We start from the raw sequence: 18,086 nt of genomic DNA, 5'->3' as shown, positions 1-18,086 counted from the left end.
AACCCTCACTATGTTAGTAAATTTTTCATTTACTTTGAGGACAAATTTTAATACTATGTAGAACTATTAAAATCTGAAAAAGGAATTTGAAAGCTAGGTGAAATCCTAGAAGTTATTTAAATCCAACATTGTATATTTCTGTTTTTAAATTATCTAAATTTAGTGCCTCCAAAGTACAGAACAATGTTTTCTTATTTCTCTTACTGTTGTCCTAATGTTACTCTTCTTAAAATTCTTGTGCTACAGTTGAAGATGCTTGATTCTTGTTTCGTCTCTAACACTGATAAGAACTTGAGGAAAATCGGGGCGCCTGGGTGGCTCAGTCGTTAGCGTCTGCCTTTGGCTCAGGGTGTGATCCCGGCATTCTGGGATCAAGCCCCACATCAGGCTCCTCCACTGGGAGCCTGCTTCTTCCTCTTCCACTCCCCCCTGCTTGTGTTCCCTCTCTCGCTGGCTGTCTCTCTCTGTCAAATAAATAAATAAAATCTTAAAAAAAAAAAAAAAAGAACTTGAGGAAAATCAATATACCACATTTCATTGATTTTTTTATACCACATTTCATTGATTTTAAGATATTTTAATATCTATGAAATTAGAATGCTATAGTTGTGTCGTAGTTTAATTGGCAGTATTTTCGCTTTCTTAGTTGTACTTGAAATAATGTCTCTTTTAATTGATGGAAACTTAAGTTTGATGGAATGAGGCAGTTGTTTCTTTCCTTATTTTTGAAGATGTCTTGACTTTTATTTTGTTGTTGCTTCCTTGCCCACAAGATGGTGGTGATGAGCAATTTATCTGTTGTGTGAATTAAAAAAAAAAAAGACTTTTTTAGAGCAGTTTTAGGTTCACAGCAAAATTGAGCAACAGGTCCAAAGATTTCCTGTGTTACTCCCCACTCCACACATGGGCATAGCCTTCCCTATTATAAGCATCCTTCACCAGAGTGGTTAGCTCATTATAACTGATGAACCCCTGCACTGACACATCATAATCATTCTGTGTCTGTGTTTTACATTAGGATTCACTCTTGATGTTGTACATTTCTACGGATTTGAACAAATGTATAATGACATGTATTCATTGTCACCATTTATAGTTTCATACAGAGTATTTTCACTGCCCTAAAAATCCTCGGTGTTCTGGTAATTCATCCCTCTGTCCCCTAACCCCTGACAGCTACTCTTCTTTTTATAGTCCGCATATTGTACCTTTTTCAGAATGTCATATAGTTGGAATCATACAGTAGGTAGCCTTTCAGACTGGCTTCTTTTACTTACTAATATGCATTCAAGTTACTCCCATGTTTTTTCATTGTTCGATAGCTCATTTCTTTTTAGTGCTGGATAATATGTCCTTGTCTGGATGTACCAGTTTATTTATCCATTCACCTACTTAAGGACTTCTTGGTTGCTTCCAAGTTTGGCAATTCTGAATAAAGCTGCTGTAAACATCCGTGTGCAGGTTTTTGTGTGGACATGTTTTTGGGTGAATATCAAGGACTGCAATTGAGGAATCATATGGTAAGAGTATGTTTAGTTTTGTGAGAAATTGCCAAACTGTCTTCCAGAGTGGCTGTACCATTCTGCATTCCCACCAGCAATGTATGAGAGTTGCTGTTGCTCCACGTCCTCACCAGAATTTAGTGTTGTCAGTGTTCTGGATTTCAGCTGTTCTGGTAGATACACAGTGATATCTAACTGCTCTAAGTTGCATTTCCCTGATGACATTGATAAGATGTGGATCATCTCTTCATATACTTATTTGCTGTCTATAGATCTTGTTTGGTGAGGTGTCTGTAAAGATCTTTGACCCATTTTTTAATTGGGTTGTTTGTCTGTTGTTGAGTTTTAAGAGTTCTTTATATATTTTGGATAACAGTTCTTTATCAGATATATCTTTTGCAAAAATTTCCTCCCAGTCTTTGGTTCATCTTCTTATTCTTTTGATGGTGACTTTTGTAGAGCAGAAATTTTTATCTTTAATAAAGTCCAGTTTATTGATTTTTTTCCCCCATGGGTTATGCCATTAGTGTTGGATCTAAAAAATCATTGCCAGACCCGAGATATCTAGATTTTCTCCTGTGTTCTCTCTCAGGAGTTTTATGATTTTGTGGTTTACGTTTAGGTATGTGGTCCATTTTGAATTAATTTTTGTGAAAAGGATATGGCCTGTATCTATTCATTGTATGTATTCATTTTTTTCCATGCGGATGTTTAGCTGTCCCAGCATCATTTGAAAAGATCATCTTTGTTCTGTTGTACAGATCTTACTCAACTTAACAATGAGGTTACATTCTGATAAGCCGAAAGTAAGTTGAAAATATCTCAAGTTGAAAATGCATTTAATACATCTACTGAATGCCATAGCCTAGCCTAGCCTACCTTAATGTGTTCAGAATACTAGTTGGCCTGCGGTTGGGCAAAATCATCTAACCAAAAAGTTTATTTTATAATAAAGTGTTGAATATCTCAGTGTAATTTGTTGAATGCTGTACTAAAAGTAAAAACCAGAGTGGTTCTGTGTATTAGTTGTTTACCCTCCTCATCCAGTGCCTGCCTGGGAGTGGTGGCTCACTGCTGCTACCCAGTATCATAAGAGATTGTACTGCATGTTGCTAGCCCAGGAAAAGATTAAAATTCAAAATCTGAAGTGTGGTTTCTATCGAATGTGTATTGCTTTCGCACCACTATAAAGTAAAAAAGTTGTAAGTTGAACTATTGTAAGTCGGGGACCATCTGTATTGCCTTTCCTCCTTTGTCAAAGGTCACTTATCACTTGACTATATAAATAGGGGTCTCTTTCTGAACTTTATTCCATTCTACTGATCTCTTTTCATCAGGACCATGCTGTCTTGATTACTGAAGCTTCATAGTAAGTTTAGCAGTGTCAGTCCTCCAGCTTTGCTCTTCAGTATTGTGTTGGCTATTCTGGGTCCTTTGCCTCTCTGTATAAACTACAGAATCAGTTTGTCAATAGCCACAGAATAAGTTACTGAGGTTTTGATTGGATTTCATTGGAATTTATAGATCAAGTTGGGAAGAACTGACATTTTGAAACTGTTTAGTCTTCCTATCCCTGATTGTAGAATATCTCTGTTTATCTAGTTCTGCTTTGATTCTGTTGATCAGTTTTGTAGTTTTCCTCATAAGGATCTTGTACATATTTTATTAGATTTATACCAAAGTTTCATTTTTGGGGGGATGATAATATAAATGGTATTGTGTTTTTAATATTTTGTTGTGGTTGCTGTTTTTTACTGCTGTAGGATATGAAAGCCTCTCTCCAGAGTGGGTTCATATTTCCTTCTGTTGGGGGCCCTCGGAGTTCATTGAATCTGGCCCTGTTTTTATATAAATCTTTCTGCATCTTACACCACGAAAGAGTGTAAATTCATAACCCCCTCATCTGTGTGGCACTGGAGGCCGAGTATTTCAGTTCCTCTCAGATTATTTTCCTACCCCCCCCCCCCCACTAGACAGCTTTTAAGTTGTAGGCTTTGTGCAGGGGGTTCAGTTCCAGCTCCCCAACTGCATGTTGGCCTTTGCTCGTTTTCAGTTACTCCTGAGCATTCAAACCCTGGTCGCTACAGTCTGTTTTCTGCTCTTTCCTGGACTGCTTGGCTTTAGCTTTGATACCTCTTTGTTTCTGGCACATGAGGATTCTCACTATTGCTGCCTTAGGTTGGGCCCTACCAGGTCGCTCTGCTTCTGGTTTGGTTATGCTCTTAGATTTATCTGTCTTCCATTAAGCACCAGTATTCTTTGTAACAGAAAAGCACAAACTCTGTATAGGTCAGTGTGTCATTCCCTTTGCTGCCTGACCTGGTTTCCTCCCTGTGTACCAGCCTACCTTGAGTTCTCTAGGCCATGCTTTTCCACTCCTTGGTGCTCTGCACATACTGCTTTCCAGACAGTCTGTGTCCCAGTTTTTTGTCTGGCTAAAATTCAGCCCAGTTGTTGATATCCTCCTTTAAGTCATCTTGACCTGTTCTCATGTAAATGGTCTTCCTCTTTGCTCCTGTTATAGCAGGTACATAGGTCTGTTTTAGCATTTTATCACACCGTTTTGTATATGATGATTTCCTGGTCTTTGAGGGCAGGCATGGTTTCCTTTTGTCTTTTTGGATCAGTCACTGATAACAGTAACGCTCAGTAGTCCTTTGTTTTTTTTTGTTGTTTTTGCATTTTTATAAAACTTGATAAAGAATAGTATTTCAAACTATACTGTCGCCATAAGTACACAGTTACCAAAAATGCACACACTTCACTTGGCATCTCCTCAGTAGTCCTTTGTTAAGTGAGTATGTGTATGGTGTGAGCACATGTGTGCACACTTGCATGTGAGTCTGCTGTGTGTTATTCAGTACGATTGAACCGGATGAAATTAAGGGTATAACTTCTCAATATAATGCTGTACTACTGCATGCTTACATGCTGGTTTTTCTTTCTTTCCCTCCAGGGCTGTTGTGTTTGTTGTGGACAGTGCAGCCTTCCAGCGAGAGGTGAAAGATGTGGCAGAGTTTCTCTATCAAGTCCTCATTGACAGTATGAGTCTGAAAAACACACCGTCCTTCTTAATCGCCTGCAATAAGCAAGGTGCCATCATGTTTTCCAGCAATAATAATGGAGATTTTTCTGGGATTGCTACTAAGAGCTAATGTAGTTATCTACAGTTGTTATGATTGAGGATGAGAGATGATTGTTAAGGAACTATGAAGGATTTTAAATCTTAAAATTATTTATATACCTGCATTTTCATTAGTTTTACCAGGCTGTTCTAAGGAGTGACTACACCAGTTTTTCTTTGGTATGGTGTTTTGCATTTCACAAAATTATAAATCATTTTACTTTCTTTACCAAGTTAAGTTTGTCAGATTGACAGTATGTCCCATCACACACAATTGTGGAGGGCCAGAGAGGAGTCTCTCCTTTCAAACAAATGTACCTTCCAGCACATTTTGTCAAGGGGAGTTTGCACAAGTTGTGTTTTCTTTAACCTCATAACCATTAAACTTTTTCTGTTACACCCAGTAAGACTAGGCTTCCGTTTCATTACCTCTAACAAAAGATAAACTAGTTGATTTTACAGTCTTCTTTCAGATTAAAATAACCCTACTAGTGCTTAATCAGGAATTGGTGTTAGGATCATTACCTGGCTTCTCTTTTTATTCTCTTTGGTATAAGGACTTACCTAAGTGACTTACCATCTTAGTATCAGCTGGAAATGTGCGTAGTTTACTTTTATATGACAAGTAGGATATTTGTGTTGGAGTGAAGACTCTTGTTACAATCAAAAATCTGGTAGGTTTTCTTTCTGTTACACTGGCTAGACTTATATATATATTGATTTAAGAGATCTGTAAGATGTAGAAAATTTACATGAAAGAGCTAATCAATTTTAGGGACACAAGCTTAATATATTTGTAAGCATTATTGTAGGAAAACCTATACATGAAAATTATAAAGCTTACTTTGGTAGTTAAGCTACTAATGGTAAAAAGCTCTTCAGAAAAAGAAAAAAAAAGGAACGGAAAAGAAACTTACTGGTTTAAATTGGAATTTTCCATATGTGCAAGAAGTCTTGGGAAGAGACCCTTTCTGGTTTAAACTATAACAGTGTCTTTATTTCTTTACAGACATTACAATGGCAAAATCTGCAAAGTTAATTCAGCAGCAGCTTGAGAAAGAACTGTGAGTATGAATAAGTCATATTGATTAATGTATATCTTAACACTTAGGAAATACGAATATACTGCTTAAGGTCTTTGGTTGTATATGATTATCATAGCCCAAAGAATAGTGTGAAATATATTTGTTAAATAATTGACAAAATAATAGAATTCTAAAAAGCATCAGTGAGATGTTTATGGATATTTTAAAAATTTGTGGAAAGAAGATCTCAGGTTTATTGAGACCATAAGCTCAACTTATTTTCCCACTGTTTCTAGTTCATTTATAGTAGATATATGAAAGATTTTAGAAACTAAAAAAATTTGAAAGCCATGGAAATTTTCATTGACAGAAAAAGAAAAGAATGCTTTAGAAGAATTTAAAAACCTATTATACTATTTTATAGCTTATTTTATTATTTTCCAGCTACATTGCAATATTGTTTAGTTTGATTTTAGTGTTTAAAAATTTATAAAGTGAGCTATATAACCTTTTGAATTTTAAGAAATCTAGCTTGTCTGTACTCTGCCAGTTTGTAAGAGCTAGCTAAAGCTTGCTTACCCAGGAGCTACCATCAACATTATAATGAAGCAAGTTGTGTTTTCTTGTTGCTGTTGTGTAGACTTTTATTGTTATTATTAAAGAAAAGAATCTGATGAGGAAAAATTGTATAAATTCAACTTTGAGGGGCACCTGGGTGGCTCAGTCAGTTAAGTGTCTGCCTTCAGCTCGGATCATGATCCCAGGGTCCTCGGATGGAGTCTCGCATCGGGCTCACTGCTCAGTGGGGAGTCTGCTTCTCCCTCTGCCCTGCCCCCTGCTTGTGCTCTCTTTCTCAAATAAAGAAATAAAATCTTAAATAATTCAACTTCAAGCACATTGTTTCCTCACTGGGATTTACTTACTCCTTTATATATTTAATAAGTGCCTATAGTTCATACAGTTCATGGCAAGCCCTGCATTCAGAATGTGGCTGTAGAGGGAATGTGATGTGCTTCCTGTACTCAGGGGCTTAGGGTTGACAGACTCCTGCTCAGGGTGTGCAAGCAAGAAATAGTTTTACGTTTTTAAAGGGCAGGTAAAAAAATAAGAAAAGTAGAAAAATGTGTGACAGAAACTAAACGTAACCCATAAGCCCAAAATTTTTAATTTATGGCTCTTAACAGAAAAATTTTTACCAGGGCTGGTCTGTCATTTTCTGTGGTTTCTTTTCTTTTTTCTTTTAATCGAGAATGAATTATTTAATTCCATGTGCTTTAAACTTTTTAGTATATGAATAGAAGAGTAAAGTTAGCTGTTCAATCACATTTATCAAAGACCTCGTGCTTTCAAGTTGAATATCAAAAGAGATTTTTAAAGGCCTTTATGGAGGGGTAATTGATATGTAAAAAACTGTGCCTATTTAATGTGTACAACTCCATGCATTTGGGGGTTAGTATCCACCTTTGAAGCCATCACCACCATCGAGGCCGTCAAAATATCCGTTAACTTTCCAGAGTTTCCTCCTGCTCCTTTTATTATTTGTGTGTGTTTGTATGAGAGAGAGAGAGAGAAAGAGAGGAAATGTTTCATGAGAAAACTTAAGATCTGCCGTATTAGCAGATTTTAAGTATACAATGCAGTCGTATTAGCTGTAGACACTACGCTGTATAGTAGATCTCTAGTACATACTTATTTGCGTAACTGAAACTTTAAAAAAAAAGATTTTATTTATTTGAGAGAGAGAAAGTGTGTGAGCACACGTTGAGGGGAGGGACAGAGGGAGAGGGAGAAGCAGGCTCCCCTCCCTCCATGAGCAAGGAGCCCCGACATGGGCTGGGATCATGACCTTAGCTGAAGGCAGACGCTTAACCGATTGAGCCACCCAGACGCCCATGTATAACTAAAACTTTATAGCCTTTGACTTAATGGTCAAAGGCTCCCCATTTCTCCTTCCCCCCCACCCCAGTAACCACTATTCTACTCTGCTTCTATGTGTTTGTTTTAGATTCCACATATAAGTGTGATCATATATTATTTGTCTTACTGTGTCTGTCACTTAGCGTAATGTCCTCTAGGTTCATCCATGTTGTAAATAGTAGGCTTTCCTTCTTTTTCAGGGCTGAATAATATTCCATTGCATGTATGTTCCACATTTTCTTTATCCATTCATCCTTTGGTGGACATTTAGGTTGCTTCCATATATTGCCATTGTAATAATGCTACAATGAACATGAGAGTGCAAGAACCTCTTCAAGATCCTGATTTTAATTCCTTTGGATAAATACCCAGAAGTAGAATTGCTGGATCATATGGTAGTAGTTTTATTTGGTATTTTTTGAGGAATCTTCATGCTGTTTTCCATAGTGGCTGTACCAATTTACATTCCCACCAACAGTGCACTAGGGTTGCCTTTTGTCTGCATCTCTACAACTTAGCTTGTTTGTTTTGTTTTGTTTTAATATTTGTCGTTATCTCAGGTGTGAAGTGATATCTCATGGTGGTTTTGATTTGAAATTCCCTGATGATTAGTTATGTTGAGTATCTTTTCATGTACTTATTGGCTATTTGTGTGTCCTCTTTGGAGAAATGTCTGTTCAGAAATGTCTGTCCTTTCTCCATTTTTTCAATTGGATTATTTGTTTTTTGTTACTGACTTGTAGGAGTTCTTTATATATTTTGGATATTATCCCTAATCAGATAGAAGGTTTGCAGGTATTTTCTCCAGTTCCAGGTTATCTTTTTGTTTTACCGATTGTTACCTTTGCTCTGCAGAAGTTATTTAATTTAGCAATCACATTTATGTTTCCGTTGGTTTCCTATGCTTTGGTGTCATATCCAAAAACTCATTGCCATAACCAAGGTCGCTCAGCTTTTCCCCTGTGTTTTCTTCTTGGATTTTTTATGGCTTCAGGTCTTATGTGTAAGTCTTTAATCCATTTTGAGTTGATTATTGTGTATGGTGTAAGATAAAGGTCTAATTTTATTCTTTTGCATGTAGATACCAGTTTTCCTAGCACCAGTTATTGAAGAGACCTATCCTATACCCATTGTGTATTCTTGTCATCCTTATCAAAGGTTAATTGTATGTGTGGGTTTATTTCTGGCCCCTCTACTTTATTTTATTGGTCTATGTGTCTTCTTATGTCAGTATCTTACTGTTTTGGTTACTAAAGCTTTGTTATATAATTTGAAATCTGGAAGTGTGATGCCTCTGGCTTTTTTGTTTTTACTCAAGATTACTTTGGCTATTAGGAGTCTTTTTGTGGTTCCATATGAATTCTATCATTGTTTCTTCTAGTTCTGCAAAAAATTCTGTTGGAATATTGATAGGCATTGCATTGAATCTGTAGAGGGCTTTGCATCATATGGACATTTTAACAATAATTATTCCAATCCAGGAAAAGGGATATCTTTTCCTTTATTCATGTGTTCAATTGCTTTCATGGGTGTCTTATAGTTTTCAGTGTATAGATCTTTTGCCTACTTCATTACATTTATGCTTAAGTATTTTATTTTGATGCTATTGTAAATAGGATTGGCAATTCTTAATTTCTCTGATAGTTCATTAGTAGTGTATAGAAACGTAACTGATTATGTTGATTTTGTATCCTGCAACTTTACCAAATTTATTTAGTAGTTCTGGTTTCTTTGGTGGTGTCTTAGGGATTTATATACATAAGATTAAGTCATCTGTGAACAGAGATAATCTTACTTCTTTTCGGATTTTCATGCTTTTTCTTTCTTTGCCTAATTGTTCTGTCTAGGTCTTCCAGGGCTATGCTGAATAGAAGTGGCGAGAGTGGGCATCCTTGTTTTGATCTTAGAGGAAAAGCTTTCAGCTTTTCACTGTAGAATATGATATTTTCTGTGGGCTTGTCATATATGGCCCTTATTATTTTGAGCTACATTCTTCTGTGCCTATTTTGTTGAGTTTTCGTCATGAGAAGATGTTGATTTTTGTCAAGTGATTTTTCTTTATTGAGATGATTTTATGATTTTTATCCTTCATCCTGTTAAATGTGGTTTATCACCTCTGTTGGTTTGTATATGTTGAACTATCTTTCCATCTTGAGTAAATCCCATCTGGTTATAGTATACAATCCATTTACTGTATGTACTGTTGAATTTGGTTTGCCAGTATTTTGTTGAGGATTTTTGTATCAATGTTCATTAGGTATATTGGCCTATACTTTTCTTGTAGTATGCTTGTCTGGCTTGGGTATCAGGGTAATGCTGGCATTGTAAAATGAGTTTGGAAGTGTTACCTCCTCTTTAATTTGGAAGTTTGAGAAGAATTGGTGTTGATTCTTGTTTAAATGAATTCACCAGTGAGCCATCTGGTCCTGGGCTTTTCTTTGCTGGTGGTTTTTGATTACTGATTCAGTCTCCTTCCTCATTATTGGCCTGTTCAGATTTTCTGTTTTTTCATGATTCAGTTTTTGGTATGTTGTGTGTTTCTAAGAATTTATCCATTTCTTCTAGTTTGTCTAATTTGTTAATAATAGTCTCTTATCCTTTGTATTTCTGCAGTATAAGTTATCCCTTTCATTCCTGAGTTTATTAATTTTAGTCTTCTCTCTTTCTCCTTGCTAAAGGTTTGTCAATTTTGCTTATGTTTCAAAAAAACATCTCTTAGTTTCATTGATATTTTCTATTGTTTTCTAGTCTGTATTTCATTTGTTTCTGCTCTGATGTTTATTTTTTCCTTCCTTCTGCTAGCTTCGGGATTAGTTTGTTCTTTTTCTAGTTCCTGGAGGTATCAAGTTAGGTTGTTTATCTGAGATCTTTCTTTTTTCTTAGAAAAGATGTTTATTGCTATAAACTTCCCTCTCAGAACTGCCTTTTGCTGCATCCTGTAAGTTTTGGTGTGTTGGGTTTCCATTTTCATTTGTTTCAATATTTTTTTATTTGCCTTTGGATTCTTCCTTGACCTATTAGTTGTTCAGAAGTGTGTTATTTATTCCCCACATATTTGTGAATTTTTCAGTAGTCCTTCTGTTACTGATTTCTAGTTTTATACCATTGTGGTCAGAAAAGATACATGATGTGATTTCAGTCATCTTAAATTTGTTAACTTGTTTTGTAGCCTAACATGTTATCTGTCCTGGAGACTGTTCTGTGTACACTTGAAAAGAATGCATTCTGCAACTGTTGGTTGGAATGTTCTGTATTTGTCTGTTAGGAATATTTGGTGTATATTTGGTCTGCTGAACACTTCAAATATGTTGTTTTCTTATTGATTTTTTGTCAGGATGATCCATTCATTGTTGGAAGTGTGAAATCCCCTGCTATTATTTTATTGATATTGATATCTATTTCTCCCTTTAGTTTTGTTAATATTTGCTTTATGTATTTAGATTCTCTGATGTTAGGTGCATGTATGGTTACAATTATTATATCCTCTTGAGGAATTGACCCTTTTATTATTATATAATGACCTTCTTTGTCTTTTGTGACAGTTTTTGACTTAAAGTCTGTTTTGATGAAATAAGTATAGCCCGCCCTGCCCTTTTGGTGATCATTTGCATGGAATATCTTTTCCTATCCCTTCACTTAGAATCTTAAATCTAAAGTGTGTCTCCTGGAGACAGCATATAGTTCAATCTGGTTTTTTTTTAATACATTCGTCCACTTTGTTTTGATTAGAGAATTTAAACCATTTACGTTTAAAGTAATTACTGATAGGTAAGGACTTATTCTGTTTTGTTGATTGTCTTCTGTTTTATAATTCCTTTGTCCCTTTCTTTCTTTAATGATTTGTTTGTGGTGTTATGCTGATTCCTTTCTGTTTATTTTGTGTATTTGCTATAGTTTTTTTCTTTGTGATTACAATGAGACTTTTATAAAACATAGTATTGGTAATCTTATTTTAAGCTGATAACAGCTTCCACTGCATACAAAAATTGTACACATTAACTTCTTCCCCTTCATTTTATACTATTGATTCCACAATTCACATTTTTATATTGTATATCCATTAATAAATTATAGTAGCCATAGTTGTCTTTAATACTTTTGTCTCTAGCTTTTATGCTAGAGTTAAGTGATTTATGTGTCACCATTACAGTATTAGAGTATTCTGAATTTGAATATACTCTTACTGTTATAGTGAGTTTTATATTTTCGTATGTTTTCATGTTGTTCGTGTCCTTTTGTTTCACCTTGAAGAACTGCCTTTAGCATATCTTGCAAGGCAGGTATAGTGGTTATGAACTCCCTCAGATTTTGTGTGTCTGGGAAATTTTTTCTCTTTCATGTCTGATGGACAGTTTTGCTGGGTATATTTTTTTCTTTCAGCACTTTGAATATATCATTCCAGTCTGTACTGGCATACAGTTTCTGCCAAGACTAAGAAATGTAGTGTTATGGGGTTCCCCTTGTTTGTGACCATTGGCTTTTCTCTTGCTGCTTTCAAAATTCTCTTTGTCTTTGACTTTTTGTCAATTTGATTATAATGTGTCTTGGTGTAGCTCTCTTTATGTTTAATCTATTTGGGGTTCTTTGGGCTTAATGGATCTAGGTGTTCATTTCCCTTTCTAGATTTAGGGTTTTTCTGTATTATTTCTTTATAAATAAGCTTGCTGTTTGTCTTTCTCTGCTCCTTTTGGGACTGCCATAATGCATGTACTTGATTCCTTTAATGATGAATTTTAAGTTATGTAGTCTCTCTTTACTCTTTGTTTGTTTTGTTCTTCTCATTGGGTAACTTCAAATTACCTGCCTTCAGGCTCTCTGATTCTTTCTTCTGCTTGATCAAGTCTGTTGTTAAAGATCTCTGAATTTTTCACATCAGTCATTGTGTTCTTTAGTTCCAGAGTATCAAAAACTTTTTATGGCTTCTCTTTGTTGAGCTTCTCATTTTTTTTTTTTTTTTTTTTTTTAATTAGGCTCCATGCCCAACATTGGGCTTGAACTCAGGAACCTGAGATCAAGAGTCTCATGCTCTACCAACTGAGCCAGCCAGGTGCCCCAAACTTCTCATTTTTATTCATAGATTACTTTTCTCATTTCACTGAGTTGTCTGTTCTCTTTTATAGCTCATCGAACTTTCAGGTGATTATTTTGAATTCTTTGTCAGGCATTTTATAGATCTTCATTTCTTTAAGGTCAGTTATTGGTACCTTATTTTTCTTCTTTGATGGGCTTGCTGCTCAAGTGCTTGGGCAGACTAGCCTGGCTCCTAGGTCCATGGGTGTGTGGGCCTACTGCCTGGATTCATGGAAGTGGGCCTGGCACCAGGGTCTACTTGGGTGGCCTGGCCAGGTGCCTGGGTCTACTGGGGTGATCCTGGAGCTTGGGCCCATAGGAGTGGGCTGGGGCTATGGGGGCCAGCCTGGTGCTGGATTCTGTGGCATAGTAAGTGCTTACTTCACTGTCCTTCCCCCAAGTGAAGCATATCTCTCCATATTTGCAGGAAAGGTAATGTGGGTAATGTGAAACTGTCCTTCCTATCCTCTTTCAATGCATTCTTTCTTATTTCCGTATAACACCCTGGTGCTGTAATCTTGGACCTAGATTCCTTCTTTCTCGTGCATAGGTGGTTATTAAAATTGGTGGTTCTGTGAGAAGACTTGTGCTGGAAACTCCTATTCTGCCATCTTGCTGAGGTCAATGTCAGTGGTTTTTGTCCCTTCTGAAATTGCATGTTTATCATTTTTCTCTTACTCCAGTCACTCTCGAGACTATAAATTGCTTGTTGTTAGGCTAAAGAAATTAGAACAATTAGATGATTTGGGTTTTCTAGAAATACTGTTGCAGTTGTTGGGAATTGGGGGAAAAAGTGATCATAGTATTTGTGTATCCATTTTGGTTTTTTCTTTTTAGCAGTACAGTCCAAGTCTTCCTGTGTTCAAAACATGTATTTTCCTTAGTCCATTTGCTTTTCACTCTAAAGAGCCATAGAAAAGCAATACAGATGGAAATGCTGTACTATAGGTAGTGAAGTAAAATGTTAAAAGTTGCGAAGGTGAATATCAGTTAAATTAGGAGTCAGAGTTTATTTTATTTTTAGAAGTTTATTTGTTTTTGTTAGTAATCTCTGCACCCAGTGTGGGGCTCAAACTCATGGTCCCGAGATCAAGAGCCCCACCCTCTTCCAACTGAGCTAGCCAGGTGCCCCAGGAGTCTGATTTTAGATTAATCCTGTTTGTGAGAATTATGCCCTATCAACATAGAAGCATTTCATAGTCTTATGAATAACAAAGCTAACTGTATTCACTTGGCCTTATGGCAAGAGCTGAGTACATGTTATATTTGGCCTCTTTTCCTTTTTAAGTGTTTTTTTTAATTGTAAAATATTTTACATATAAAGGGATACATATGACACATATATTGAATTTAAAGAATATTAGAATGAATACCCATGGACCCACCACCTTGCTTAGAAGGCCCTAAGATATTGGGCTCCTCCCCAATATCTTGAATTTAGTATTGTTTTTTAAAATACTTTTTCCGTGTGTGCGTGTTTCTTTCTAAACAAGGTATTAGTTTTTCCTGCAGATTCTTCACGAATTTTCATGCAGTCTTACAGCTCTAAGAAGTGCTTTCTTTTGTAAGGAAGCACATTGGGAGCATGTATTCCTCAGCATCTGGATAGCAGAAAGGGTGGGGGAAGTGAACACGCGAGCGTTGCTGTACACTCTTTTTTGGGGCCAGCAGGTGGCAGTAAGACAACTTAAATTGGGACGGTGTTCGAGGGTAAAGAGGTTGGAGAGTAGTAATTGTGCCCAAACTGGATATGAGAATCTGGAGTTTGTGGGTTTACGAAGCTCTGTATCCAAATAGACTCGTGATAAATATAAATACTGTATTTTCCCACACTTAACTTTCAGAGACTTAAGTTATTGTAACACTTATAGCATGTATTTAAAAAGTATGTTCAAAAATGGCATCATACAGGTGATCCTAGTGGAAGGGGATAAGGGGGCCCTGGGCTGAGAAAAGGTTGGTGTGACATGGGCACGTTATTGACCTGCTCTTATCAAGGCAAGTCTGGCTAGACCCCCATCTCTCCTGTCTGAGAGCAGTCTATGAATGCAAAGGATTATTCAACAGTCTTAATAGCATGATTGACAGTTTTATGTCAGGTATTTAAATGAGTGCTGAAATGTTTAGGAATGAGTGTGGCTTCTTAAAGGCCTTTAGTTGCTATATAAAAGTTACTACTCTCTTCTTCCTGACTTGTTTTTCTTTTGTCTCACAGCAACACTTTACGAGTCACCCGTTCTGCTGCCCCCAGCACACTGGACAGTTCCAGCACCGCTCCTACTCAGCTGGGAAAGAAGGGCAAAGAATTTGAGTTCTCACAGTTGCCCCTCAAAGTGGAGTTCCTGGAGTGCAGTGCCAAGGGCGGAAGAGGGGACGCTGGCTCCGCCGACATCCAGGACCTGGAGAAATGGCTGGCTAAAATCGCCTGAGGGGCCGGGCTGAGGCTCAGGATGTGAATGTATATGTGTGTGGCTGACAGTTTTGGAAAAGGGCGTGGTAACTTGGAGTTGATAAAGAAGGGGTGTAAAGTGTAATTAGAAACATTTTCTTGTTCTGGAAACAAATTGTTGAAAGTAACGTGGAATTTTTGTTTTGAAGTTTAGTTCTCCCTCAGTGCTTTCTAGTCACTTAACTGCTTGTGTGTCTTCCCTTGGTTAAAGTTTATGTCATGTCCCTTTAGCGTATGCTTGACCTAGGGTCAGGGTCTTTGTGACCACAACAAGTGGATCCACATAGAGAGGATATTATCACGAGAGTATGGTTATCATCTGAAAAGTTTCTTATCCTCTGCTTCTGTGTGTTAGTTCCTTTTCCTGAAAACAAACCTGTGTATGGAGCCAGTTGATTCCATTTGCCCTCGATGTTCATGGGCAGTACACCATCTAGTCCTTTGTGAATTCTCAGAGGTGTGGGTGTAGTTACAGTGTGGTCTCCTGACATGTGAAGACAGGTAGAAAACAGCAAGGCTGTGTTGACAGCAGGTCTGTTCTTCATCAGCTTGGTGACTTGTCCACACTCCAGCCTCATAGCACTTAGGTTGCAAAAACATGCCCTGAACCCTTGGAGTCATTCCCAGGTGATAGAACTATAAATGCTAAAGCCCCACATGCCAAGGGTCTAGTGTGTTCTCGTGGTTTCCCTTAACTGAGGAGTGGATGAAGATTTAGAAGCTGTTGTCAGTTTTTGGACGGCCGAGGGACCCTGGGCTGCGTTCTTATGCTGTTCGACCAGCCCGTTTTGTACTCAGAGCTAGAATGCTGTGCAACACGTGTGAATGAAAAAAGTTCTCCATAGTTTTTTAAAGTGCATATTCACAGATGGTTGAAAGAAAAGTCAGCTTTTTCAAAGTGATGGTCTTTGTTGTCTTCTTGAACGTTGGCTTTTTAATGGCTTTTATAAATTATTAATGCATTTCTTGGTAAATAAAACAACCTGTCTGGCTCAAAGCAATGAAATGGAATGGTAGAGTGAGTACAGCTCGGAGCATGTGTTAGGGTGCAGGCCGAGTTCCACGATTCCTCGGCCTGCAGCGTACCCGGGAACAAACTGCTGTCCCTACTTGCACACACTCAGGGACAAGCCCACTAAAGCTTCAGAGGAGACAAAGGTAGCTGTGGGTGAGGAAGAAGCTAGTCCCAGAACGGTGCGGTCAGAGCTATGACGGGAGAGGTGCGGGGTGCTCTGCCGGCGTGCAGCACGGGCACCTCACCCAGCTGGGGACTCAGGGAGAGTCAAATAGAAGCATGGAGCCGAAAACATCGCTGGGCATGTGGTCCCCATGAGTGTGCACTACAGCCCAAGCCTCTGCCATCCCCCCTTCCCGTGGGTCATCCTCGCTCTGTGTGAGAGCACTCCAGCTCCCCTCCGCCCCCACCCCTGGATCAGAGGCCTTGCTGCTTGCCTGTGGTTGGAAGTGCAGGCGGAAATGGAGAAGACCTTGGGCCTTGACCCTGGCAGAGTGCTTATTCGAAAGCCTCATTGCTGCTCGTGTTCTTACCGTCCTTTAGATTCTTAGTTTTTGTCCTTTCCTTATTAGCCAACGGTAATTTAAGGAAATAGGTAAGAATAATGAACCAGAAATCAACAGAGAATGCGATGAATGTGACACGTTCACATAATCACAGTAGGTGCTCGTGTGAATAAAAATCAGTGGCTTGACACTTCCGTTAAGAGGCGTGTGTTCTCGCAGCTTTGTTTTGTTTTTTTCTGGTTAATAAATTGTTTTCTTTACTGGAGGAAGCAATACACCAAAAAACTAAAGTTCTCTCTCAAACAGTGGTTCTCAGACGCTGGTGTGCATGAGAGCGGTCTGTGATGGCCGTCAGCCGTCCTGGGCACCCCACTCCTAGACATTCAGTTCACTGGCAGATGTGGTGTGGGCTCGGGAGTCTGCGTGCTCAGTGTGTCCTGTGCCAAGTATGTGGGGCTCGTAGGAGCACCTGCTCTGGAGGGTCCAGTCCAGAGGGTCCAGGGTCCAGGGTCCAGTCACCTGCTCTGGAGTAGCACATGTGCCTTCAGTAGGCCTGGTTTTTAAGTCTTTCGGGCTACGAGCCCTGGTTGTTTTTCTCATGGGGTGTGAAGCAAGCAAGCAGGTTGCGGAGTCCCTCCTGCACGCTCTCCTCCTGCTTCCTGCTCCTGTGCTGCACTCATCCCATGCGTGTGTGTTTGGGCCAGGATGAGATCATGGTGACCAGTCCTTGGTGCTGGCAGGGGGTTTTGAGAGGTCCCATGTGTTCTCTAGTCTGTTGGTATCCTCTTGTGGCCCTGAAGCCATTCAGCCAAAGTAGTCCCATTTCTTCATGAGGTGGGAGGCACGTGTGGCCAGAATAGAGAGAGGTCAGTCATGGGGACTGGCAGACTAGGCACAGCTGTGGGTCATAGAGGAGACCGTTGTGGCCTGAAACAGCTCCTTCTTAGGAACATAGCAGCGTCTGAGCCCCTGGGTGTGGATGGGCCCTGCCTGCCACCCGATCACCGGCCAGCTGCCACCTGATAGGAATGACCCCATTCCTTGCTAAGGGAGAGCTGCAGGATGCGGGGAGGTGCCATTGCAGGGGGGTGGCTGCGATGAATATGCCCTGGGCACGCCGTTGCTTCCGGAATGGGGTGTTCCAAAGGGTATGGAGCACGCGTGCAGACTGAGGGGTCGGGGTGCTGGCCATACCGTTCATTCCAGCTCTTTTTTCAAGACCTTTTCCAAGGGTCCTGGAGCCTTGGTAGCCCCTCCACTGCTAGGCACTTGCCCGTTTGCGGGGGTCCGAGTCAACAACAGCTGGTGTTAGTGGGGAGTGCTGCTTACCTTTTCCCGTGGCTTCTGTCTCAGCACCACCTGGGATCCCAGTGTCCCCCTGTGGTCCTGTTATGTGTGAGGTACTTAGTGTTCCGTTGACTTAAGATTATTGCGTTTCAACTGAAATGTGTGTTTCTCTTTGTGGTATTTTTGGTATG

At 38.9% G+C, this 18,086-nt stretch overlaps 1 protein-coding gene across 1 annotated transcript in view; it reads left to right on the top strand.

The window, feature by feature from the left end:
* The window catches only part of LOC113253952 (serotransferrin-like), a 52,820-nt gene extending 36,732 nt beyond the window's left edge, over positions 1-16,088 (top strand). The window contains 3 exon segments of the mRNA XM_026497056.4: positions 4,459-4,595; positions 5,636-5,690; positions 14,854-16,088. Coding sequence (XP_026352841.3) covers positions 4,459-4,595; positions 5,636-5,690; positions 14,854-15,067 — 406 coding nt within the window. The 3' untranslated portion in view covers positions 15,068-16,088.
* The last annotated feature ends 1,998 nt before the right edge of the window (positions 16,089-18,086 follow it).

This window comes from Ursus arctos, unplaced genomic scaffold (genome assembly GCF_023065955.2).
Source record: "Ursus arctos isolate Adak ecotype North America unplaced genomic scaffold, UrsArc2.0 scaffold_20, whole genome shotgun sequence".
NCBI lineage: Eukaryota > Metazoa > Chordata > Mammalia > Carnivora > Ursidae > Ursus > Ursus arctos.
The sequence above is the reverse complement of the archived record's forward strand: the minus strand, read 5'-3'. Positions and strand labels throughout refer to the sequence as shown.